Source organism: Dermacentor silvarum, chromosome 11 (assembly GCF_013339745.2).
Source record: "Dermacentor silvarum isolate Dsil-2018 chromosome 11, BIME_Dsil_1.4, whole genome shotgun sequence".
In the NCBI taxonomy this organism is placed as follows: Eukaryota; Metazoa; Arthropoda; class Arachnida; order Ixodida; family Ixodidae; genus Dermacentor; species Dermacentor silvarum.
Genome location: NC_051164.1, coordinates 79,981,274 through 80,005,236, shown reverse-complemented (window position 1 = coordinate 80,005,236; position 23,963 = coordinate 79,981,274). Strand labels below are relative to the sequence as shown.

The 23,963-nt window shown below is 48.8% G+C and overlaps 1 protein-coding gene across 1 annotated transcript in view; it reads left to right on the top strand.

The window, feature by feature from the left end:
• LOC119433227 (tetratricopeptide repeat protein 39B-like) overlaps window positions 1–23,963 on the top strand; it is a 161,507-nt gene that overhangs the window by 22,207 nt on the left and 115,337 nt on the right. The window contains 2 exon segments of the mRNA XM_049658898.1: window positions 7,072–7,165; window positions 15,482–15,564. Coding sequence (XP_049514855.1) covers window positions 7,072–7,165; window positions 15,482–15,564 — 177 coding nt within the window.

The window sequence follows — 23,963 nt, the reverse complement described above, 5'->3', positions numbered from 1 at the left end:
ATCAAATGATTGAGGACCTTAACCGAGGAAGTGTAAGAGTGAGGTTGAAGATTAATATGTAGAAGACAAAGATAATGTTCAATAGCCTGGCAAGGGAACAAGAATTCAGGATTGCCAGTCAGCCTCTAGAGTCTGTAAAGGAGTACGTTTATCTAGGTTAGTTGCTCACAGGGAACCTGGATCATGAGAAGGAAATTTACAGAATAAAATTGGGTTGGAGTGCATACAGCAGGCATTACCAAATCCTGACTGGGAGCTTACCACTCTCGTTGAAAGAAAAAGTGTACAATCATTGCATTCTACCGGTGCTAACATATGGGGCAGAAACTTGTAGGTTTAGGACCGTACAAAGAGCGATGGGACGAAAAACCTTAGGCCTAACGTTAAGAGATGGGAAGAGAGCAAAGTGGATCAGAGAGCAAACGAGGATAGCCAATATTCTAGTTGACATTAAGAGGAAAAAATGGAGCTGGGCAGGCCATGTAATGCATAGGATGGGTGACCGGTGGACCATTAGAGTTACAGAATGGATACCAAGAGAAGGGAAGCGCAGTCGAGGACGGCAGAAAACTAGGTGGGGTGATGAAGTTACAAAATTTTCAGGTGCAAGTTGGAATCAGCTAGCGCAAGACAGGGGTAATTGGAGATCACAGGGAGGGGCCTTCGTCCTGAAGTGGACATAAATATAGGCTGCTGCTGCTGATGATGATGAATTTGAGTAATTTATGGAAACCAAAATTTTGATTTACTTAGCCACATATTGTAGTATTGAATTATTGCAAATAGACAATGCAACATATGAACCAAAGCAAATACTGGGCACAATGTAGATACAGGGTATGTAATTTATTAAGGCACACTGCCAGTGTGAATAAGTGCTAAAGGCATTCATGTAATGTGTGTGTGTGTGTGTGTGTAGCTCCATTTTTCATCTACAACGCAGAACATTCATATGCAATCTAAGCTCAGAACATAGTCACATTTGACATGAAAGTACCATCATTATATCCGAACTTCGATCGTTATAAGCATATATTCGTTACAGCTGATAATGGCAAGAAACATTTTACCTGGCGATATGCCTGCGAGCATATGTGCCATCCACCGGCGGCAGGCTTCTCGAACTGAACACTCGTGTGATGTCACGGACTCTACAACAATAGTGCGGTGATTGATGCTTCAACCGGTGGAACAGTTCAGGGGGTAGAGTGTTGTGGACCGTTGTCGGGAGTGCACTCGTGTGTGGTGTGCGCCTTGCCCGGGCCAGGGTTAGCTGAGCGCCTGCCGCCGGTACAACATTTTTCTTATGTTTGTGGAGGGCACGTCCCACGTTTTACTGTGTTCCTTATTTCGCTTTAATTAGTTATCGTTTTGTTCGGTGCGTCGCCTTTGCCTGCTCGTGGGGGATATTCAAGAACCTTACCACGAAGCAGCCAGCTTCATCTGGCGGCCAATGTGTACTGCTTCTGAGTACACCCTTCACCGGCAGGAGCAGCTTCAGATAGGAGAGAGTAGTCGCAAGTATCGTTTGCGTGAGTGACACATCATGCCACTGGAGGCAGAACTTGATAAATTGATGGGATCACTAGAGCGCTTGCTGGATGCGTAAGACAAATATTTCGCATTCCACGGAATCCAACATGAGATAAAGGAAGAAGTGTTGCATCATTTCGACACGTGCCAAGAAGGCAGTAAGCACGCAGAGCAGATGACCAGCACAGATGGACCGAACGAACATGCAGTGTGCAATGAAGAGGCGTCAACATATAGTGGCCAGCACTTGCGCAGTTTTGAAAATGAAGGCACATCAGAACTTGTCACTTCTCGTGCGCCCCGCCAGGGCCAGGCTTAGCTGAGCGTGTGCCGACGGTATGACATTTTCTTTATAGGTTTGTGGAGCACTTGCTACGTTTTACTGTGTTCTTTAGTTCACTTTAATCATTAAACATTATTTTGTTCAGTGTGTCGCCTTTGTCAACCCTTCCACGAAGCAACCGGTTCAAGATTTACTTCACTATACCTGTGTTCGCAAATACTTGATGTTTGCAGAGCATGGTGTTCCGTTTGTTATATCGAGGTTCGACTGTGCTGCATACAGTCTGCACCGGAATAGATGTAGCATATACTGTGATAATGACCAGAGCAATTTTGACACCTAATGGTGGAAATGCAGTCGCAGAGGTTGGCCTGATCTTGTGCTGTGGGTGTAGTGGCTCCAATACTCAGCAGGGTAAAAAAAAGCGAATTACGGTTCTGCCACAGGGCCTTGCACTAACTTTGGTCCCTGCTACAGTGGGCATATTGCGAAAAACAATCTTTGTTTTTCACATTGATGAATGGATGTCCGCACTGCACAGCTTCAAGAGTGCGCAGTTAATGGAGGAGGGGTGGTTTATTGACTGTGATCGCTAAGAAGAGCAAATAATTATTGATTTTTAAGGACTGTGGTTTCCCAATTCCCCTCAGTAGAATCGGCGGTACTACAGCACACCGACGAGGTCATTTGGCATCGACGAGTGTGGCCTTGTGGCTATGGAAGGGCCAGGAACCGCCCCGGCTTTCTGTGCAAAGACTTCGGCATGAACGGTTGCATACAATGTTGTGCAGGTTTCAGGTATGCGGGAGGTAAAGGTTTCGCGCATCGAGGCACCCTAGAATGTGGTGTCGTAAATTTTTGAGGCCTTGGAATTGATTTGGTGATCACCCCCGCTCAAGCTTGTAGTTTGTTCATCTAACAGTTCTTACAGGTGTAGTTTCAATTGTAAAATAATGTATTTCATATTTTCTGATGCTACCCATTTTTGAGGAAAAGAAAACATTGTGAACATGGTGAGAAAGGTACGTTGTAATGTGGCTTTTTTTTTTTTTTGTGGGCAATACGGTTATCGAGTAATGGTAGAATGCCTGCGTCGCAGCCGCTTGAGTTGTTATTTCAAGTCCACCTAATGAGAACATTTCAATGCATGATAGCGATATTGTACAGATCTTTAGGGGGCGCTCAATAATGTGGGAGAGGTAGGGGCGTCATAGCCCCGGGATTCTTAGTTCGAACCAGTCAAGCTGTGAAATGCAGCTTTTTTTTTTTTTTTTTCCGCATCACACCTAACCGCGTCTATGTGTACTCTTATGTACCTGCTGTGTGGTTGAATAAACTTAACTAATGAGAACATTTCGATGTGACAGCATTATACAAATTGTTCAAGGGCGCTCGGCGTTGTGGGTTGTCACCGAAAACAGCTGGAAGCGATGAGGGCGGGCGAAAAAGAGCGTGGCACCGAAAGGAGGAGGCGGGTGCAGGCCTGGTTTTGCACCCGTTTTCTTGCACGACGATTTGTCTCCCTGCCGTTGCCCTTGGAAACGCACGGATCTTGCATTTTGCTTGTATTTTGCTTTTTCGTGTATTTTGCTTTTTCTCCTTAGCTCGGCGCATAGCGAACGTTGCACGCTGTGTTTCGTGCGCTAGCTGTTTGCCAGCGCTATGCCGTGCTGTTGCGCACATAACTGCAGCAAGAAGCCTGAAGATGGTTATACAGTTTTATGATACCACTAGGAAAACGTGACAGCTTGCGCAAGAAGCAGTGGCTGCACAACATTAGCCGAAAGAACTTTGTTCCGACAAAGGACAGTGTTGTTTGCGAGGTAACGCGACTTCATTATTGCTCGTATCGAAGCATCACCTAACGCTGCATTTTTTCATTTCTTCCGGCCTTCTTATCAACGCTTTTGCTGCGACAATTTGTACGTTGCATAAAAATGGGCTTGATCCTCGGTATATGCTGAATATTCTGCTGGAACTTCAGCACCTCGCACGTCGTCAACTGTTATTCAGTCGGAAATGCAGCACTATAGGTTGTGCTTTCCGCCGTGAACAATTATGTGCGAAGATAGACTCTTTCGGGATTGTTAGGATCCGTTGCCTGTTTTACTGAAAATCGATATAGCGGCTTGTAGAATATATATATTCACTCAGTAACCAAAACGAGGCCAAGCCAGATTCACTCGAACTAACAATCAGTAGCAGTTATGCGCAGCAGCGCCTCACGAAAGGTAAAAACTTGTCATCCATCCGAATTGTGGCATGAAGCTACAAAGGAAACCCATCCAGGTTTCTCAGAAAAGAACGCTTCGCAGTTGAGGAAAAATTCGTCCTGATCCGGGATTAGAATCCGCGACCAACGCCGTTCCGGGGCGGTCACTCTACCATCTGAGCTAACCAGGAGGCTAGCAGATCGCAGCGCGAAGTAAATAAACGACGACTCACAGTTAAAAAAAAAAAAAGGCTGCAGTTTCGCCGTAAAGGCGATGCAGTATTAGTGATAGCGAAGTGTAAGACAGTTAAGTGGGTGAAGATTCTTACCGTGTAAATTCGTCTAAGGGCCGCACCCGTGTAAGGGCCGTACTCCCAACCTCACCGCCAATATTTAACAAAAAAGCCAACCAAGAAGCAATCGCGTTCGCTGCACAGATTCCGATGGCGCTCAACAGCGAATTTTCGTGAGCAGCTTCTACTTTCGCGCGTCGCTACTAGATGGCGAGAGGGGGCAATCGCGGAGGTTTACGGCGGATTTCATACTCGTAGCACGGCCGCTGGATAAAAAAAAAAAAGTGCGGCCTGCCGCGTGTATCGAAAACGGTGCGATCCGCCGCGGCGCCACACGTCGGGGGCTGTTGTCTGGCAACGGCATAGCAAATGTATCAGGAACGCGCTTGGAACGCCGTCGCGCGTGCATGCCGACGCGTTCTATCGCCAATGACTAGCGCCGTTCGGCCCAGCCAAGGGGCCGACAATGCAGCTACGGCCGTCACGTTCGCTCCCATTGCAGCGCGCCCGACGCGGCAGGCCGCACCTTTTTTTATTGCGATAGCAATTATATGGACACTCAAAAGCAGATTTCTGCCGTCGCCGTGAGGTTCCGTATGACGTCAATGGAGATGAAATCGTCGCCGCGCGCCGCCGAACGCTGTATGTGCGAGTGAAAGGGCGCGAGGGGCGCGCGCTTTCACGGGGAGTGAACGCACGGCGGAGAACAAACGCGCGTTCTGCGCCTGCAGAAGTAGGCGTCTCTTTCCTCCTTTACAATCACCATATATGTAGAGCAAACGCGCCTAATTCCGACGCGCGAGAGGCCGTGGGGGAGGAAAGGGAGGCGACGTTTAGCTGCGGCACCAAGTGCCTATTTATATCAGAGGCTCCGGCAACAGTCACCAACGCCGCACGCATTTTGAGCGAACGCGGGCAAAACGCCGACGGCGTCGACAACAGTTCTGCGTGTTGCCGGTGCTGCTGCATGTCCAAGTTTATACAGCTGATAAAGCTAATATCATTTACTCCGTATAGCTCTCTACAAATTTGCTATCGCAATTGATGCTTCGCCTTTCATGTGAAACTGCGACAACTTTTTTTTTTTTAATCCAGCGGCCGTGCTCGTAGTTGGAAAAAATTGGATCAAATGGCCCGGTCCCATGTAAGGCTCTTGAAAATCGCGACAACAAAGTACGACCCTTAGACGAGTCTATACGTTAGTTATGTCGGCCATGTAAATTGTAGTAAACATTCCCTTACCAATTAAAATAAGCATAGTGTAATGCACGTACCATGTAAACCTGTAAATATCTCACTGGATGTCCACGAGCACTCGCTGTCACAACTTTGGCATTATGAAGAACGCCGGCAGCGGGGGCGAACGGTTCGTACAGCTGCGCGATTCATCGCGACTCTGAAAATTAGATTCACCATCAACATCAGCCTGTTTTTATGTCCACTACAGGGTGGCCTCTGTCAGCGATCTCAATTACCCCTGTCTCTTAACCTAGACTACGCGATCTGCAACACTAGTGGCGTAGAAAGACAGCCCGGGAAGGAAGAGAGCGCGCATGAAGTTAGCAGCCATTCTAGCTCGCCCTAACCATTGCACCCAGTGGGTGCAATGACAACGTCAGGAAAATATTTGTTGATTATATCTTTGTGTATTAAAACTTTCACATGGCGTTACATGGCTTTATTTCTGTGTATTTGTGCGGCTTAATACGCACAAAACACATATATCTCCCTGACGTGTTTAACTGGATTTGCTCGTCGCATGGCTCATCCGAGAGGTGCCAATCTCTTGGTGGTGTGTGGGTACTCTGGCTGTGAAATTGAACTGTCTCCTACTAGAGGTCTTGGTAAATACTCGTATAAAGCCGTCACTTCAGTGAGCAAGTCTTTGGGGTCACACGAAGGTTCTTCAAGTGCAACTGTTATTAAAGGTGATATATATATATATATATATATATATATATATATATATATCACCTTTAATAACAGTTATTATATGCCGGGTGTTCAAAGTTAAGCTTTACGGAATTTTAAAAAATCGCCTGTGGCTGGTAGCATAATTCTTATCGTTGAGCTGGGTTATTCGATGAGGCGGATATTAGCGGCGCATGCGGAATATTGAACGCAGTGTTTGAGTCCTCGTGCTACTGCTAAACGCTCCTGCGAAGAAATGCTGAAATTTGATATTTTATCATGAACTATTAGTCGAAGGCCTAATTGTAGCTTCCTGTCCCTCATCTCGACGCCGCGCATTCCTTCAAACAAACCCGCCTATTCAATCGCCGCAGCCCTTGAGAGGACCAATTTGCCGCCCATCCGAAAACGATCAAAAGACCTTCAGACAGTGACGAAGTGCGAGCGTCTTGGTCGTCAAGCGAGCCCCTTTAATCCATAATCGCCACACACCATTCGCCGGCGTCGCGACAACAAAGCCGCCGCCGCAGCATGGGCAGCTCCCCCAGTAAATGCAAAACAATCAGCTTAGACTGATAAAGTATTGTGTGAGAACTCTATTGTCGGTAGTTTCGCGATAATAGGTTGATTATGAGAAAAGAAACTGACGGTCTAACTTCAATTTGTTTTGAATCTCGCGCCGTAACCGCAAAGTCAGTGTGACGTCACGGGTTTCAAAGTATTTATCGTATTGGGACAGCGTTGGGCTCGGCGAAACTTCCCGAAGCTTGTCATGTTCAGTCCTTGGCTCCTTTAGACCACATTGTAGTTCGTTTTTTTGTTCATAAAAAATTAACTAGGACCCAGCAGAAGTCATCGAAATTCCTGACGTCACGGCGGCCTGGTGCGGGAACTCAAAAGTGGCGTCGCCGCCTGATCAAGCGTCTCCTCGTGGTAAGAACGGCGTTGTTTTCGGTATTGTGGGCTGGTAATTTACAAATACAGGTGAAATCATCTGAAAGTTTGCCTCTTCCTTCGTCGGGGGTGGTTCAGAGCGTGTGTGTACGTGACAGGAGCGTGGCAGAGAGGGAAGGCGACGCGAGAAACTTGTTTGGATCTGTGCACCGCGTCGAATGTGCACAATGCCCTCGGGAGCTCCTTGGGCGTCGCCACATTAGCCTCTTGACAGCTCTAGTTATCCGTGACCTCCCGCAAAAGCAATCCAGCGTTTACCTTTCTACTGACGTACAAGACCAGAGGGAAGCTACAGAGATAGAATGGTAGAGAGGAGGCAGGGAAGGGACGCAGTCGCGAAACGAGTGAACAGCCTTGCCACTCTTCGCTCGCAGTTCCCATACATGGGGGGAGGGCGGGAGAGGGAAAGACGACGTGAAAAGGCAAGGAAACAGCGGTTGCGGGCAAACTGGATAAATTTAAGTTCAAGGTGCGGTGCGGTAAGTTTCTACTACTACTGAAAAATAAACACCATGCACATTTGTCAAGCAGACAACTTACGCAGGGCGTGCAGAAGTGGAGCTGCGTTAAAGCGGCGCGTAGGGTGTAGGCGACACTACAAAATCGGTCACATGTCAAAATCAACACTTCTGTGTACCCCGCGGTAGCTTTGTGGCTATGGCATTGCTCGGTGTTTAGGGTTTGATCCGACCGCGGCAGCCGCATTTCGACGAGGGCGAAATAAAAGAAACGCCTGTGCACTTATGTTTAGAGACAGTTTTAAAGAACACGCTGTCAAAATTAATCCGGAGTCGGCCACTACGGCGTGCCTTATAATCCGATTGCGGTTTTGGCACGTACAGCCCCATCATTCGCTTAAGGTTTAATGCTTCTGCCACGATGCGATGTGCCATGTGAGGCAATGACAATGCTCAACTCTCTCAGGTTATGAGGTAGGTAAACAAAGCCTCAAGCAAACACCTCTCCCTGTGTGTTCTAAACAGCGCACGCCACATTGATTCCCACACTGTGTGGTATCCGCATAATTTTAAAGGCGAAGCATTTCTTGGCGGAGATTTGCCACTTTGACAGTATCTATCTATCTATCTATCCGCGTACGTATTGGTGCCCTCATGGTCGTTTCGTTAACTTGGTAGGTAGCAAAATTGGCACAGTACGACAAGAGTGTATGACGAACATAAATGATAAGTCATGGCATGAATGTCAGGACGTGTGCCATGTAGGTCATGAAACAGCCGCCTACGTCTTGGTGATCTCACGGTCGTTTCATTAACTTGGTAGGTACCAAATTTGGCATAGTATGACAAGAGTGTATGACGATCATAAATAACAGGTCATGACGTGAATATCACGTGTCATGTAGGTCATGAAACGGCCGCCTTCGTCTTGGTGCTGTTATGGTCATTTCGTTAACTTGGTAAGTAACCCGAATTGGTTCGGACATCGGTACTACCGTAAGTGAAGGAAACACTAAAAGATGATGGTAGAAGTCAGTCATGAGCATGACTCAGCAAAAATGACAATGACTCAGCGAAGAAAGATTAACACTCAAAACCCTCTAAAATTGATTCAGACGTGGGTACTAGGTCAAGGAAACACTAAAGGATGATAATAGAAGCCATAGTCGTGAGCATGACTAAGCAATAATGGCAATGACTCAACGAAAAAAATTAACACTCAAAAACAACTTAAATGGGTTCGGACGTCGGTGAAGTGAAGGAAACACTAAATGATGATGGTAGAAGTCATAGTCATGAGCATGACGTAGCAAAAATGACAATGACTCAGCGAAAAATGAATAACACTCAAAAACCACTGCAATGGCTTCGTACGTGGGTACTAAGTGAAGGAAACACTAAAGGATGATGGCAGTAGTCATAGTCATGAGCTTGACTCAGCAAAAATGACAGCAACTCAGCGAAAAAGATTAAGACTCAAAAGCCACTGAAATGGGTTCGGACATAAATTATAGGTCATGACGCAAATGCCATGACATGCGTGTCATGTAGGTCATGAAACAGCCACCTATGTCTCTCATGGTCGTTCCGCTAACTTGGTCGGCTCCGCGCACTCTGCTTTGCATAACATCGATTCCCACAGGGCGGCTCCCACAGCCGGATCTGCCGGCTTTTTTTTTTTTAATCTTTAGTGTCCCTTTAAGAACGCAAGAGAGAGAGAAATTCGGAAATGCACATACACGGGTGTTTTTACATTTCGCCTCCATCGAAATGCGGCCGCCGCGGCCGCCGCGGCCGGGTTTCGATACCAGGGACAACAAGCGACGAGTGACTGACAGTGGTCCCTGACCCCGCACAGTAGCATCCAGTAAAGCGCACGTGAAAAATACACATTTGCTAAAGCAATTGTAATAATTAAACAAAGAAAAATACTTGGTGTTTACGTCTACAACATGAATTTATCAGTAGTTTAACTACTGATAAGTTATCAGTACTACTACTAATAATAACAAACTACTACTAATTTAACACACACACACACGCACACACACAGAGAGAGAGAGAGAGAGAGAGAGAGAGAGAGATCTGTGTGACCTGCTGAATCACAACCAAATTTCCAGCAAAGCTGTTTCTTTCGAGCAGTTGCAATAAGAGTTTGTTTCCTGCAATTATATCCCCCGCCGTGGTTGCTCAGTGGCTATGGTGTTGGGCGTTGCTGCAGCGCCGTCGCCACACACTTTACCTCTCTCCCTTACCTGTCTCCGATGCTGCAGCGCCGTCGCCACACACTTTACCTCTCTCCCTTACCCATCTCCGTTGCTGCAGCACCGTCGCCACACTCTTTACTCTTCTCCCCCTGCCTGTCTCTTCTCCCCCTGCCGCTGCAAGAGTGTGGAGAGGGTAGTGGGGCCCCGACGGGGCCCCACTACCGGACCCTGCTGGACTTTCTCCGAGAATCTGGCGTGCTTCTATATTTTATGCCAAAAGGCACGCTATCGCAATAAAAAAAAGTACACTTTAAACACAGCCGCCCTGGTCGTTACAACAGCAGCGACAACAGCCGGGAGTGGCCACATGCGTGCCCTAAAGTCCATTGTTATAAGTTCAAAAATTACGAGAAACTGTGCGGTAGGCATTGTCGCGCATTGTGAACGGCTGCACTCATTTTCGGAGAGCGAATCCACTAGCTGTTCGCGGCCACTGCCGGAGCACACATTCCGAAGCCGTTCTGGCGCAATTTTGGTCAATTTTCTGTCATTCGCGCAGCTTGTCACAGGAATCTGCGTTTGTATCAAAATGGCACAGGAGTACCACCCCTGCTAATTGCTTTACGGCAGATATTGCAATTTATAAATTGTAGCTCACGAATTCTCAAGGGTATCCATTTGGAATGAATTCTCGATATCACACCAGTTTTGTGAAATTGACCCTTAAAGTGTGCACCAAAATATATTGTTTCAGGTATTCTTGCGGTTCAATGCCTAAAATGGCACTTTGTTATAGAAGTAAATGGAACAACCAGTGCATTTTTGACAAAAGTTTAATAGTGCATATTCCAAAACTGATGCCACCTTTGAAATTTGTTCTAAGTAGATATGCCTTCTAAGTTCACTAGCTATAATCTGGAAATAGCAATATGTGCCATAAAGCAATTAGTTAAACACTTAATTACAAAAATGTTAGTAAGTTTTGCTATTTCATTTCTCGTGCACGTAATGTACGAGAAATGCTCTTAAAGCAATCCAGCCAAGGAATAGAATTGTGCTGCAACAGGTAATTTTTAAAATCTTGCATGGGCTAAGAAAAAGAAACCTGGTATATGGCCACTGCAGTAAATGTTTGCTCAGCACTACAAACACCTAAAGACCATGTACAATAAAATCTTTTTGTTTGCAAACACCAGCATGTGCCATATATATGCTTAAAGAAATATTGAATATGATGTTATTTTTTTTTGTGCTAAATACGTCATAACGAGGTCCGATTAAAACATGCCTAGATTTCCAGCATTTAACCTTGCAGCCATTGTGGGATTTTTTCTTTCTGCGAGGCATCCAAATCTGCAAATAGAGTAGTACCTGCGATATCCTGCAGTGATGTTATATCGGCTTGAAACTTTGATCAACAAGAATGCCCGCAAATTTAGCATGTCAGAATTTCTACGATTGGGGAGTTGTAGTTTTTGCGTAGCCAAGTTAGGGGATGCAAACCAGCTGGCTTAAAAAAAAGAAATTCCGCCTCCATTGCACCTTGTGACTGTGGATGTACAGCGAAGCTGTTGCCGACGTTGCACAATCGACGGTGTGACGCCACCACCGCAAGGCGTCGCACCGTCGACATCAATGTAGCGTCCACGACCTCATCCGCGCCCTTTCCGTTGATGCTTCGACGCCGCGGTGCACGTTCGCGGCGTCGATACGCTTGCGCTTAACGTCACTGTAATTTTAGGTGCGAAGCAGCTTATGGTCGGGGGTTTGTCACTCCCTCCATCCATCCGCCGTGCGGCGTCCACACCCGCACTGCGCATCCTCCTCCCCCTCCTCATCTCCTTGTCTCCTCTCGGCATTCCTCCTCTCCGACGCTCCTCTCCGGATTGCGCAACGAATGGCAACACCTGCGGCTCCGCGCGCGATAATGCGAAGCAGCTTAGGTTAGAGGCGTGCGTTATTGAACTAATTCAATTTCCTCAAAGTGAAGTGCGTCACGAAATTGGTAAAGTACAACTTGCACACAACCTGCAGAGATGATAGCATCGGATTGTCATTTGAACGTACGAGAAAACAATTCTGTTACGCGGAAACTCAAAATTACACTAGCTCTGGGGACGAAAATTTTTCTTTGTCGACGCGACGGTGTACACGCACGGACGCAGACAATTTGCCGGGGTAACCATATACAGCTTCGCTGTAAAGAACAAAGGAGTACAAAAGAAAGTTATAGGGTGGCTCGATGTCCTCTTCGCCCGCCGGGGAAGGAAGTGCACATTGTGAGGCACGCTACTTTCCGCACGGGAAGACCCCAATTTGTGTGCGTCTCAAAACGGCAGTGGTACTCTTGGTGTTTTCCCTTGTCTAGTGACCTAGGGAAAACGATGCCTTAAAGAGCGTATATTTGGTGCAGTGTCGTGTGTGCTCAGAAATGGGTGTGCCGAGACATGCAGTGTGATGACAGATGTAAATTGCTCCGACATGGAGTGTGCTCCTATATCCATATAGTCAGTTGTGAGTTGTAAACACGTAAAATAAAGCAATTCGTTTTCTTCAACCTCTCTAGCTACTTCGCGTCAGAGGGGGTCGCTTCCTAAAACAGCATGTAACACAAAAGGAATGCTATACTATTATCGCTTATATCTTTGGAACCCGGGTGCCTTACTTTGACAGCATTGTGTTGAGGAAAGAAGCCATTACTTGACCATGCATGTGTCGCGTGCGCAGATGGCTCCGTTGTCGCGCCACGCATGACGTAATCGGAGCTACATTTACCATCTTGCTCAACGTTCAGGGAGGCGTATAGCTCGGCACTATGTTTGTCGATCCCAGCGGGGACGTGGTCGCGTTTGAGAGAGCTCATGCAGCCATATATAGTAGGTGCAATCAATCGAACTCAAACCTGTGCTCAGCAGGAGTTATAAGGCCTACAAGTGTGCAATTTGTTGCAGCAATTTCCCGCTTGCCCGTCTGTGGATCCCTTGCGTTCGACACGTAGGGTCCAGAAATGGCGTGAAGAGACCCAGGCAGCACGACAGAGACATATCCAACCCATTCTGACGACGCCGAAACGTATCTGCAAACGCAGTAGATTGAGGCAAGCGTAGGAGCCCCAACCATCTACGAGTGCGGCGGGCTCGAGCTGCGCAGGGTACTCTCGGTCACCATCAGTAGATAAGGTCATTTCTTTTCCTACAGTTCCTAAACTCACTCTGCAATGCAAACGGGCCCACTACGAATAGGCAGCGAGCGCGATTGCGAAGTTGGACCCTAACTAGCTGTATAAGTTGGACATGTGAGCTTTCTAATGCGCATGCGTGGAGTAATGCGCACGCGTAATGTGTAGGTTGTGTATTTTGTTACGTCATTCCTGTACCGTAGTTCTCATACGCCTTCTGCAGCAGGCACAAGACCTTTCACGTACCCCACTGCGGCTCGTCCCTGATACAGCCTACCCGATTTTTTAAAAAAAATTTTATTGAAGAGTGGCGTAAAGAGGCTAGATAGATGGACCAAAAGCGGCTCAAGTAGGCTGAGTGCCATTCGCATTAATACGTTAGCAAATATCTATAAAGATTCCACAGGTACCTTAATCCTCCATTTAGGATATTCTTTCTTCATGGCAAGAGCAGTGCAGCAGACATCTGAGCGTGCTGCTCCGATGTCTGCTGTTCTAAGTCGCCATTAATGCTATGCGACCTGACGGTCGCTTTTCTTGCAGTATGGTAGTCCATGCATCCTTGCTAATGAATCCCACACTCCACAAGAAAAGCGGAAAAATGACGATCAAGGAAGGGGTCAGGCAAGGAGGCACACAATCTCTCCAATGCTATGCACTGCGTGTTTAGAAGTATGCGAATGATTAGGAGTGACGATCAATGGCGAATATGTCGGCAACCTGCGGTTTGCGCATGACATTGTGCTGTTTAGCAATGCTGGAGCTGACTTGCGACAAATGACTGACTACTTTAGCCGACAATGTGTAAGAGTAGGGATGAATGTTAATATGCAGAAGACAAAAATAATGTTCGATAGCGTGGCAAGAGAAAGGGGATTTATGATTAGCAGCGCACCTTTAGAATCTGTGCGAGAGTATATTTATTTAGGCCAATTACGTACATGAGAAAGAAGTTTAGAGAATTAAAATGGGCTGGAGCACATACGGCGATCATTAGCAAATGATGACCGGCAGTTAACCGCTATCCTTGAAAATACAATCATTGCATTCTACGGGTACTAACTTAAGGAACAGAAACTGCCGTAACATTAAGAGACAGGAAGAGAGCGATGTGGATATGAGAGGAAACGGGGATAGTTGATATTCTATAGTTGACATCAAGAGAGGGGGAAAAAATGGAGCTAGGCAGGCCATGTAATGCGTAGGGCAGATAACCGGTGCACCATTAGAGTTACATAATGGGTGTCAAAGGCAGGGAAGCGCAGTCGAGGACGGGGAGAAAATTAGGTGGGGTGATGAAATTAGGAAATTTGAGGCGCGAGTTGGAATCAGCTAGCGCAAGACAGTGGTAATCGGAGATAGCTGGGAGAGGCCTTTGTCCTGCAGTGGACAACGTAAATGTAGGCTGGTGATGATGATGATGAAGAAGAAGACGACTAGTGGCTCGGTGAGCATAGCGTCTTGCTGCCCATCAGCACGAAACCGCGGGTTCGATTTACGACCCCTTACCGATGGCAGCGGATTGTCGCTGCGAGAGAGAGAGAGAGAGATAGCGTACACCGAGAGGGACGTCTGCAACGTCATGGACACGGTGGCAGCGAGGCTCCAAGAGTCCCGCCGCGCGACATCCTCGAATCTTGGAGGCGCACGTGCAGGAGAGAAGCGCGCGTAGCCCCCGCGAACCTGTTCAAAGACACCTGCAGCGGAGGGAGGGAAGCCGTTGCGTCTGCGCACTCCCTCCTTACAGGTTGAATTGTCCTTCCCTCGCCGGGCACCCCTTCCCCTTCGCGCCCTCGTTTCGCTTTTGCGTGTTTGCATGGCGCGTCCCGTTAGCTCCCCTACTTCTCTCCTCCTCCTTCCCTCCTTCACTCTACGGTTTTATAATGTCCCCCTCTCCCCCGTGCGTGCGGCGGCAGCGTCGTCGCCGTCAGTGTACTGCGCGCTCTCCGCCGTGAGCAGTGACCCCCTCGCCCGACTGACCCGGACCGAAAAGTCGGCCCGCTCAGACCGACCAGCAGCAAGCCAGCCGCTCGCTTCCAGGACGCCGGAGAAGGGAAGCGTGTCGCAGCACTCAGCGCAAAGAGCAGCCCTGCCTTTGAAAGAACAGCCATGCATCCACCGGCCGCGGTCCCGCAGTGAACTGAAGACTCGTCGCGCACCTTGCAGCCGCGCGCGCGCGCTCCGCTGCCTGTGTGAACCCTTGGGTTTCCGCCGCACTTCGGGACGCCTTCTCCGCAATTGAGAAGACCGCACGTCGTGGTTTCATTTTTGGGTGCTTCACTCGGGTGCGCGGGGCAAGCGCGACAGGTTCTCGGGTTCCTGTCGGCCACCGGTGTGCGTGCCTTTTTTTTTCGTTTCCTTTGGCGGAGCTCCTCTGCCTGTTCCGACGACGCCCGAAGGATTTTGCCGCATTGTTTTTTTTTACTCCCCGGCCGACCGCCGCAACCGCCAGCAGCCATGTCCTTCTGGACCATGTCGCTCGAGAACGTCAACGAAGCGGCGACAGTGCATACCTGTCCCGACGAGGACGCAGAGGTAGGTGTCTTTTATTATTATTTTTTTAATAAGCGTAAATGTGTATGTGTATACAATCTATTTTCTCGATAACCGCGTGTTCCCGCGCGCCGGATTGTTGGTCCCTCCGCTCGTGTCCGGTCCTCCACTGTGTGCAATCGGATCGTTCAACTTAAACTGGTCCGATACGCTGTGTGCCGTATATAGGTGGCGTGTGGACAGCCAGGGCTTCCTTGGCAGGTAGCGCTGATTTTTTTTGGCGACCGCGAACGTAGCCACGTTGGGCGAACCGCGAAGTCACGAACATTTTTCCACGAAGACACAAAAAATTTCGCGGTGGATTACCTCTTTCGAACCACGCTTTCCGGCCCGCATGGTCGAATGCTTGAAACCTGACAGCCGGTTGGCGGTCATGCATACTGGATGGGAATGGAATGCAAGGGTGAAGAAAGTATGAATAGAGCTTCTGGCGTTTAGTTTGGGTTCTGGAGAACTCCGCAGAAACACTTTACTCGGCGGGGGCGGGGGGACTAATGGTCTTTGTACGCGTGTTAATTTTCCGCCCTCTTTGAAGAGTACTTACCATGGTTGGGAAAGTCCGGTCGATTCACACCTGGCACAGGCATGCTCAGCCAACGCATTGGAGGCGTGGGGTTCGGCCGGTTCAGCGCTCGCTAACTCAGTCAGCCAAACTTGCATTGAATGAGCATGAAATGAGGGTAGTTCGCGGAACAGATACAACAATGAAATTCAGCACCGAAGTGCGTTATGTGAGTTTGTAAATGGCTTGCTTGGACACCTCGGCGGCTCGGTTTAGGGCGCCTACACTTTCGGTCCTATGTTGGCTTCAAGCCTTCGTATAGACTTTTTTTTTTTTTTTTTTTTTTTCGTGTTCGGTCAGTGGCGTCAAACTTGTGTCAGTCGACGGGTCGCCTGTAGTGCGTGTAGTTCATTTTGGTCCGCGCTGTCCACGGCTTATCCGGGAAAGGGCCGAAAGACTGGAACGCACGCGCGGCAGTCTATTGTCTTTGTAGAATTCACTTCCGCAGCATGTATACGAACGCTAACGAACTGAACACCTAACTCAAAAGCTCGTGCGAAAGAAACGGCTTTCGCTGTAGGAAAGTAAGGTGTGACCCTGAATTCTGGAAGGCCTGAACGTGGAAAGTTCACTCAGGTGCGGGCAGGTGCTCTCGAAACCGACTTCGCGACGGGCCGCAAAGATGAATAGGATCTGCATATTGCCTTATAACAACGCGATCTAACCGACGTTCTTCAGTTTTGAAAAATAAACCGGTCAGCTGCGTGCGAGCCATGTCTTCTGATGCGGCGTCTTTTCCTCTGCCAATGGCTGGAAGAAATGCGTCGGTTGTTTGGCTCGCTCGACCAGTTCTCGCATGTGTTCATGTTTTGCTAGCAGAGATTAAACCTGGTTTGTCTAGGGCAGCAAATGAGACCACCGGGCCTATTGTAATATTGTATATTGTATATTGTAATCCTGGAGAAACGATCGCCTTGATGGTATCTTAAGCGTATACGAAAAGCACGTGACGAACTGTTCACGCGTATTTCGTGTTCGTCGTCTTCATAAACGCGTGTCAGCGAGCTTGTCGTGGCCATTGGTCAGCATGCATCCACCACTTTTGTATCCACGAACCAGCGATTCTACGTCTTTCGGCTCGTAGACGACACCGTCTTGAAGCACCCGCCGCGGGGCCTCAACCGTTATGGCGTCCTTGCTGATGAGCACAAGGTCGAGGTTTTTCGATTCCCGTCGACGGCAGCTGCCTTTCAATGAGATCGCAATGCACCTAACCTCTAGTGCAGGTTGAAACTTCGGTTCCCGGTGGGGAAACTTAATCCGGGGCCCTTCACTATACAGTCTTTTATAGTCATTGTGTTGCTTTGGGACGTTAACATTCATCAATCAAAGAATCAATCGTTCAATCAATATCTGTCACCAACTTTGTTTTATTGCCTGTTGATTTCATATGATTGCGACAAAAAAAAAAAAAAAAAAGACAGTCCTCTCGGTTTCCTTTCTCGTTCATTCGAAGGTCGCCACTTCAGGCAGCACACGAGCTTTTATTGACCAGTGGCCTTCTTCTTCTTTGCTGCCTTCTCCCAAGTTCACGTAGTCTACGTGACGCCTGCGGTAGAAAGGATGTTCTACATCCGATGCCACGGCCCTGAGTTGTGACCCTGGCTAACATTTCCGGGGCTATAGATCTAGTACACATAAGGTACTCATGAAAGTAGATGGGAAAACGGCGCCGTAGCACGCGCGAAGCTGTGAATGACCCGTAATCCGCGCGCCACAAGCAGCTTGAGACGCAGGATTTGAACAAGGTCGGATACTTTTCCATCCGGTCCGATTTTTCCGCCAATGTGTATCGCGCCCAGTCGCGTCGAGTTCTCGATGTTGTCAGTTCCCAAGCGCCTTCACGACTCTAGTGCCGCTTCCGTGTTAAAAGAAAATTCCCGTTTTCAATACCATTTGACACACAGAGGGATACAAATAGTATATACAGCGGAATCTCGTTGGTACGATTCTGCATAATACGTTTTTCGGGATGATACGTTTTATTTCCCGGTTCCCGTGAAGATCGTATCAACGAGATTCCATCGTAGATATTTTTTACCCGCACAGCGCTTATTTGTGAAAACTCTTAAATTTATTTATTTGGGAAGAAAATGAATTAACACTCGCTGAAGAAAGTGAAGGTCAAACGTTTTTTTTTTTTTTTTTTTAATTTCGGGCCAGTACCTCAGTGCTGGCACTTAAGTGTGATGTCACGCACTTCAAAGTGTTTTCTCGTATTTGGGCGTTTTTTTTTTTTTTTTTTTTACTCGTGAAAAGTTTCCAGAACTTTCTAACTTGAGTTAACTAGACCCGAACAGACGCTCTCAAAATCCGTGACGTCGCAGTGAGGCGATGCGGCGACTTGAAGTTGCCGTCGCGACCCGTCTTTCGTTTTCGCGCCTTTTCTGACTTACCACGCCTCCTCTCCCGGTAAAGGTAGCTGTTTATTATTATTATATTTTTCATATTGATACAACATAAGATCCACCTATCATCATCATCATCAGCCTATCTTTATGTCCACTGCAGGACGATGGCCTCTCCCTGCGATCTCCAGTTACCCCTGTCTTGCGCTAGCTGATTCCAATTTCCACCTGCGAATTTCCCAATTTCATCACCCCACCTAGTTTTCTGCCGTCCTCGACTGCGCTTCCTTTCTCTTGGTACCCATTCTGTAACTCTTAAGGGTCCATCGGTTATCCATCCTACGCATTACATGGCCTGCCCAGCCCCATTTCTTTTCTGTCAATGTCAACTATAGAATATCGGCTATGCCCGTTTTCTATCTGATCCACACCGCTCTCATCCTGTCTCTTATACCATTAGGCCTAACATTTTACGTTCCGTCGCTCTTTGTGAGGTCCTTAACTTGTTCTCAAGCTTCTTTGTTAACCTCCCAAGTTTCTGCCCCATATTTTAGCACCGGTAGAATGCAATTATTTACACTTTTCTTTTCAACGACAGCGGCAAGCTCCCAGTGAGGATTTGGCAATGCCTACCATAGGATCTCCAACCAAATTTTATTCTTCTGTAAATTTCCTTCTCGTGAGATCCACCTTTAGTTTCTATTTAATACGCGGCGCAAGCCCAGAGGGATTTCTCATAATCCCGACCTGTTGTCGCTCTTAATCCACATTTAGCAGCCTATCATTCAAGATGGCGGCTACCAGACGATCTCCATGCGATATCGTCTGCTCTGAATGGCGCGCGTCGTCCGGTGGGCGCAGCTTATACAGCTCGCTGGCGCGCGGTCTCTCCTGCATTTGCTTCGTCCGGAGAACCGAACTGGTTCGCGGCCGCACACGCTGGGGTCGGGACACGGAAGTGGACCGGAAAAGCTCCCGTCGGGCGCTCCGCTAGGGGTCAGCTGTCGATGATTCTTCGCTCTCCTTTTTCTTTCTTTCTTTTTTTTTTCGTTTACGTCTGGAACCCGGCGTGCCATGTGGGCCTGTTTTATCAACACCTCGTAGGACCTGCGCGTGTTTTGAGCCGCACGCCACACGTGAAAGGCTGAGAGCTCATACGTTTCAGCCTCGAAGACGGGAAGCGACGTTTGGCGCGATCGTACGTCACTCTACAGCGATAGCTGTTATGTCAACGTTCGTGGCGTCTGTCGTAAGCGTCGTCATTAAGCCTATCTCAGCTTCGATTATCTCGGTGGTTGATTTAAATCGTGTAGTAGAAAGGAACGAGGACACTGAACTTGTTTTCAAGCAACGATTACACATGACAGAGGGGGATAGATACGCTTTATTAAGTGAAAAGTGAAATGAGTAGCATTTGCGGAAAGGGTCTCAGTCCTAGCTATAGGTCTGAGAAAGGGTCTCAGTCCTAGGCACGGTATGTGAATTTATTCTCCAACAAAGTTGCGAGCATGACCAGGGGAGAAAGCTGCAGGTTGCAGCTTGGGGATAACCTGGCCACCTCATGCACAGGGCAGCTTCACAGCGCTAGACCTAAAGCACGCGTTTTACACGGGAATGCTGCAGAGTAGGCCGCGGGTATTCTGACGTCACCGCTCGGCCCTGTTAGCATGACGTCATAAAGGAGAGCGTGCAAGCCTTGCGATATAGGTGCAGCGTCTTTTCTTCGATGTCCTCGTTCCGCCCAGCTCACGAAGCGGTTATCGCATACGTATACGCTGTCATCGAAAATTTCCTCCTGTGTCCGAGTGCTTCTATAAAGCTGCTACCGGTGTTCATATACGCTACAACTCGGTAGCCGTAACAGTCCGTACGTATTCGCTCGAGCGTTTTGCGCTGTCATCGCTTCGCGTAATGAATTAGGGAAGTCGCGAGACGGGCTCGTTCGTGACTTGCTCAAGTCACGAGGAGCTCGTCATAACGGCGCGGCGATGGTTATTCTCTGGCAGGCGTCTAAGACCAGCCTGCGCGGACACGAATGACTCGCACACCGGTCTGAATCGAGCGACGAGCTCGTACGCTTTCCGCAAACTTCGGCTCGGCAACCACACGTAGAAGGCGCTTCTGTCTATTTTCGGCGTGAATTAAGACCCCGCTTGTTGACAGCGCGTCCATATTACACGCTGTGCAATGACCGAAATGGGTTTTAAGTGACAGTCAGTCAGCCTTCTTCGTAAGAGCTCGTGCCCGTGAAGTTATGGTGGAAAACATTGCCACGTAAATTTACCCGAACGGTTCTGCAGAAACAGAGAACACGAAGTAGTTTATTGATTGGAAAATGTAGAGAGATCGGCCGCAAAGGGAGTATCTGGCCTGCTATTCTACGTAAGACAAGGGAAGAGGGGATATTTCAACTCTGTGAGCAGCTTCTAGTAATATGCGATCATGTTCGTCATGTGACGTAGTAAGGGGCGTTGCGTAGGCGGATACCGTATAACGTTGGGACAATCGATTCAACCACGTTGTTTTTTTTTTTCCCTACCAGCTCGAGAATCCACCACAGCCCTGTGGTGAGTTCGCTCGATCTTCGCTTGAGGCTAGCGCTTGCGCAAGTAGTTCCGCGCAGGTCAAGATAAAAGCGTAGTTATCGCGCACCGCGAATTAGGCGCGCCGACACAGCGCCAAGAATTCTTCCGAAGTGCGTTCCTTGCGTCTTCCCGGAAGGCATGGCTGAAGCTTACAAGGCCATACGTATTCTGATGTTTGTTTGCTCGCAGAAGCTGGATCTCGCTTTTTTTTATTGTGAAATAATTTATTTAACTGCGTTTTCTACGGACGGCTACGAGTGCTGCGTAACAACTGGTAAGTTGCGGCCAACTACGAATTAGTACCTCTACGATGGTGCTTCCTGCGCGGTACCAGGAAGCCGACCAATCGGAGCGCGCGCCGGGGAGGAGGAGGAGAGGCGCCGGGGTATAATAGCAGGTGTTCGCACCGCACGCCCTTCGCACGATGGACACCGCTCGGTGTCCGTCGCTGTTAAGAGGAACATACGCCACACCCGCAGAATCAGAACGGCCACAGCTCCGCTGTTTCGACAAATTTCACTTGGTGGAACTGGCTGCATTTTCATTGGCAAATGGCGTCGTCATCGTCTCTCTGTCAGTCAACACTTTTTTTTTTTTTTTGGTTATCACTCCGTTGTGGTGCCCTCTTCAATGCTCGCTTTATCATGTTTTCTTGGGGCACACGCAGGACTCCGCAGTTGTATAACCCGAGGAAAAACAAAACAAAAAAACTTAACGGGGTGTGCGTCACCGGTTCCGGCGAAACAGCCGTGTAGCCTCGGCGCCAATTGTCGCGTGTCAATTAAAGCGTATCGGAAACGTAATAGGAAGACGGGGAAAACAGTCCGTATATCGCGCGTCGTATATACGGAGGAAGAGTATAGCAGGCGGCGGCGGGAACCGGTTTCCGCGTGGACGCGGAACGGCCACGCCGCGGCCCGCTGGAAGCGTGACGCCTAAAAAGCGGCGACGCGGTAACACCGCTCCCGCGTTCGCTTCCTGCGCCCGCGCGGCGTCCTATTAACGGGCGTGTCGCGCGCCTAGGAAACACCGTAGCCCCCAGGGCTGTCACGAGCGTCGTCGTGCGACGTCGTGGCCGGCGACGCTGTGGCGCGGCGAATACACACTTCCTTCCTGCTTCTCGGCGCATCGGGCGAGCCTCCGCCGGCTCATCGCATGCGATACCTCGAGCCTGTATCACTTGCGACGAGTGGCACGTGACGTGCGGTGGCGTGGTATTTATATCGACGCTGTTCTCCTGTATACGCATGCGCGCGCCTTCAGATCACGTGGGGTTTCTTGCGCGTAGGCGAGTCTTTCGTGGAAGGTTTCCGTTCGGTGTTTTAACGCGAAAAGCGTTAAGGGCCCCGTGTCGCAGAAATTCCGGCGTCGGCGTAAGCACCGGCGTCGTTGGCGGAAATAATCATGTCGAACCACATGATCCCGAACCAACCGACCTGCGGGCAGGTCCTTCGCGTGGCGCAATGCGTTAGTGAACAAAAAGTTAATTTCTCAAAGTAAGATCGGCCAGAAAAATCGTAAAGTACGACCAGCATTTGAAGGACTCTGGTACGACGTAACCACAACCTATACAGACGTGATAGCGTCGGATTGTAATTGGAATATACGAGAAAAAAGCCTGATAAGCAGCCAGGGATTTTTGAATGCTATCGCGTTCCACTCTAAAGGCGAATCTTAAGCGTCCTGCAATTTCTTCTATAGAGCGCCCATGCATCCGGAGGTTCTTTCGTAATGGCTCTCTGGATTTTGACTGCAGAAGTGACACCTTGCGCTCTCTCACGCGTTCCGGTGCGCGCGTGGTTGAAGCGAGCGAACGAGCAGGCTGGCAGATAAGAAAGGACGCGCGTGCGTAGTACGCGCTCTCGAACTTCGGCGCGCAGCCGTCACAAGGCGCAGCCATTGCAGTTCAGTCGCCGCTCCCGTGGTCTCTAATATTTTGCACTCGACTGTACATCGATATTCGGAAAGTATAGCCCGAGTCACTTAAAATTAAATTTTTGGGTTTTCCCGTGCCCAAACCACGATCTAATTATGAGGGAAATCGTAGAGCGGGGGGTTCGGAATGAATTTTAAGCACCTGGGGTTCTTTACCGTGAAATCCAACGCACGGTGCAAGAGCGTTTTTTGCAATTCCGGTCGCCGTGGCCGGAATATGAACCTGCGACTTCGTGTCCAGCAGCGCAATTTGTAACCACTGGGCTACCACGACGGAGTCATGTAGATTCTCGCGGGTGCCTTGTTACGAAACGTTCATCGCTCGTGCCGTCGTGCATATCTATATCGACGCTTTGCACGAAGGAGTTACTCAACTGCATGCGCGCACGCATCTAGCCGGTGCGCGTACAAGTCCGTTCCAAGAACAATACAGTAAATCAGCCTCGACAGCGTTAACGAGCTGCTACCGAGAAACTCAGCAGCGCATCCGACTTTTGTTTTCACTTCCGTCATGGCACATTGTTAATCATCCGAGGGCGCGCTTCCGCGCGCTTTTTTGAGAGGTGCGCGTTCTGATCACGCCGCGCTTCGAGCCCGAACCAAAATACACACAGCGTTGCGAAGTATAGTCTAGAGTGGTCTCTTCGTTACAGAGTTCCCTTCTCCATACAGACTCGCGAACAGTCTATTTACGACCGGCGCACACTGAGAACTCGCGTTGCGCGGAGGCGGGCGTGCCTTGCGCGCTATCCGACAAGCAGGAAAGGGACGCTACATCGCTTATGCAGGCCGGTTGGGGTGAGGGAAGGACAGAGAGAGAGAGAGTAAGAAAATCTGCAAGATTCCAGATGGGTTGGGCGAAGACGGAAACCATGCAGTGACCGGAGAGGAAAGCCGGGAATAAACAAAGAAATTAAGTGAAAAAAAAAATACAAAGCGGCCTCGGAGCAA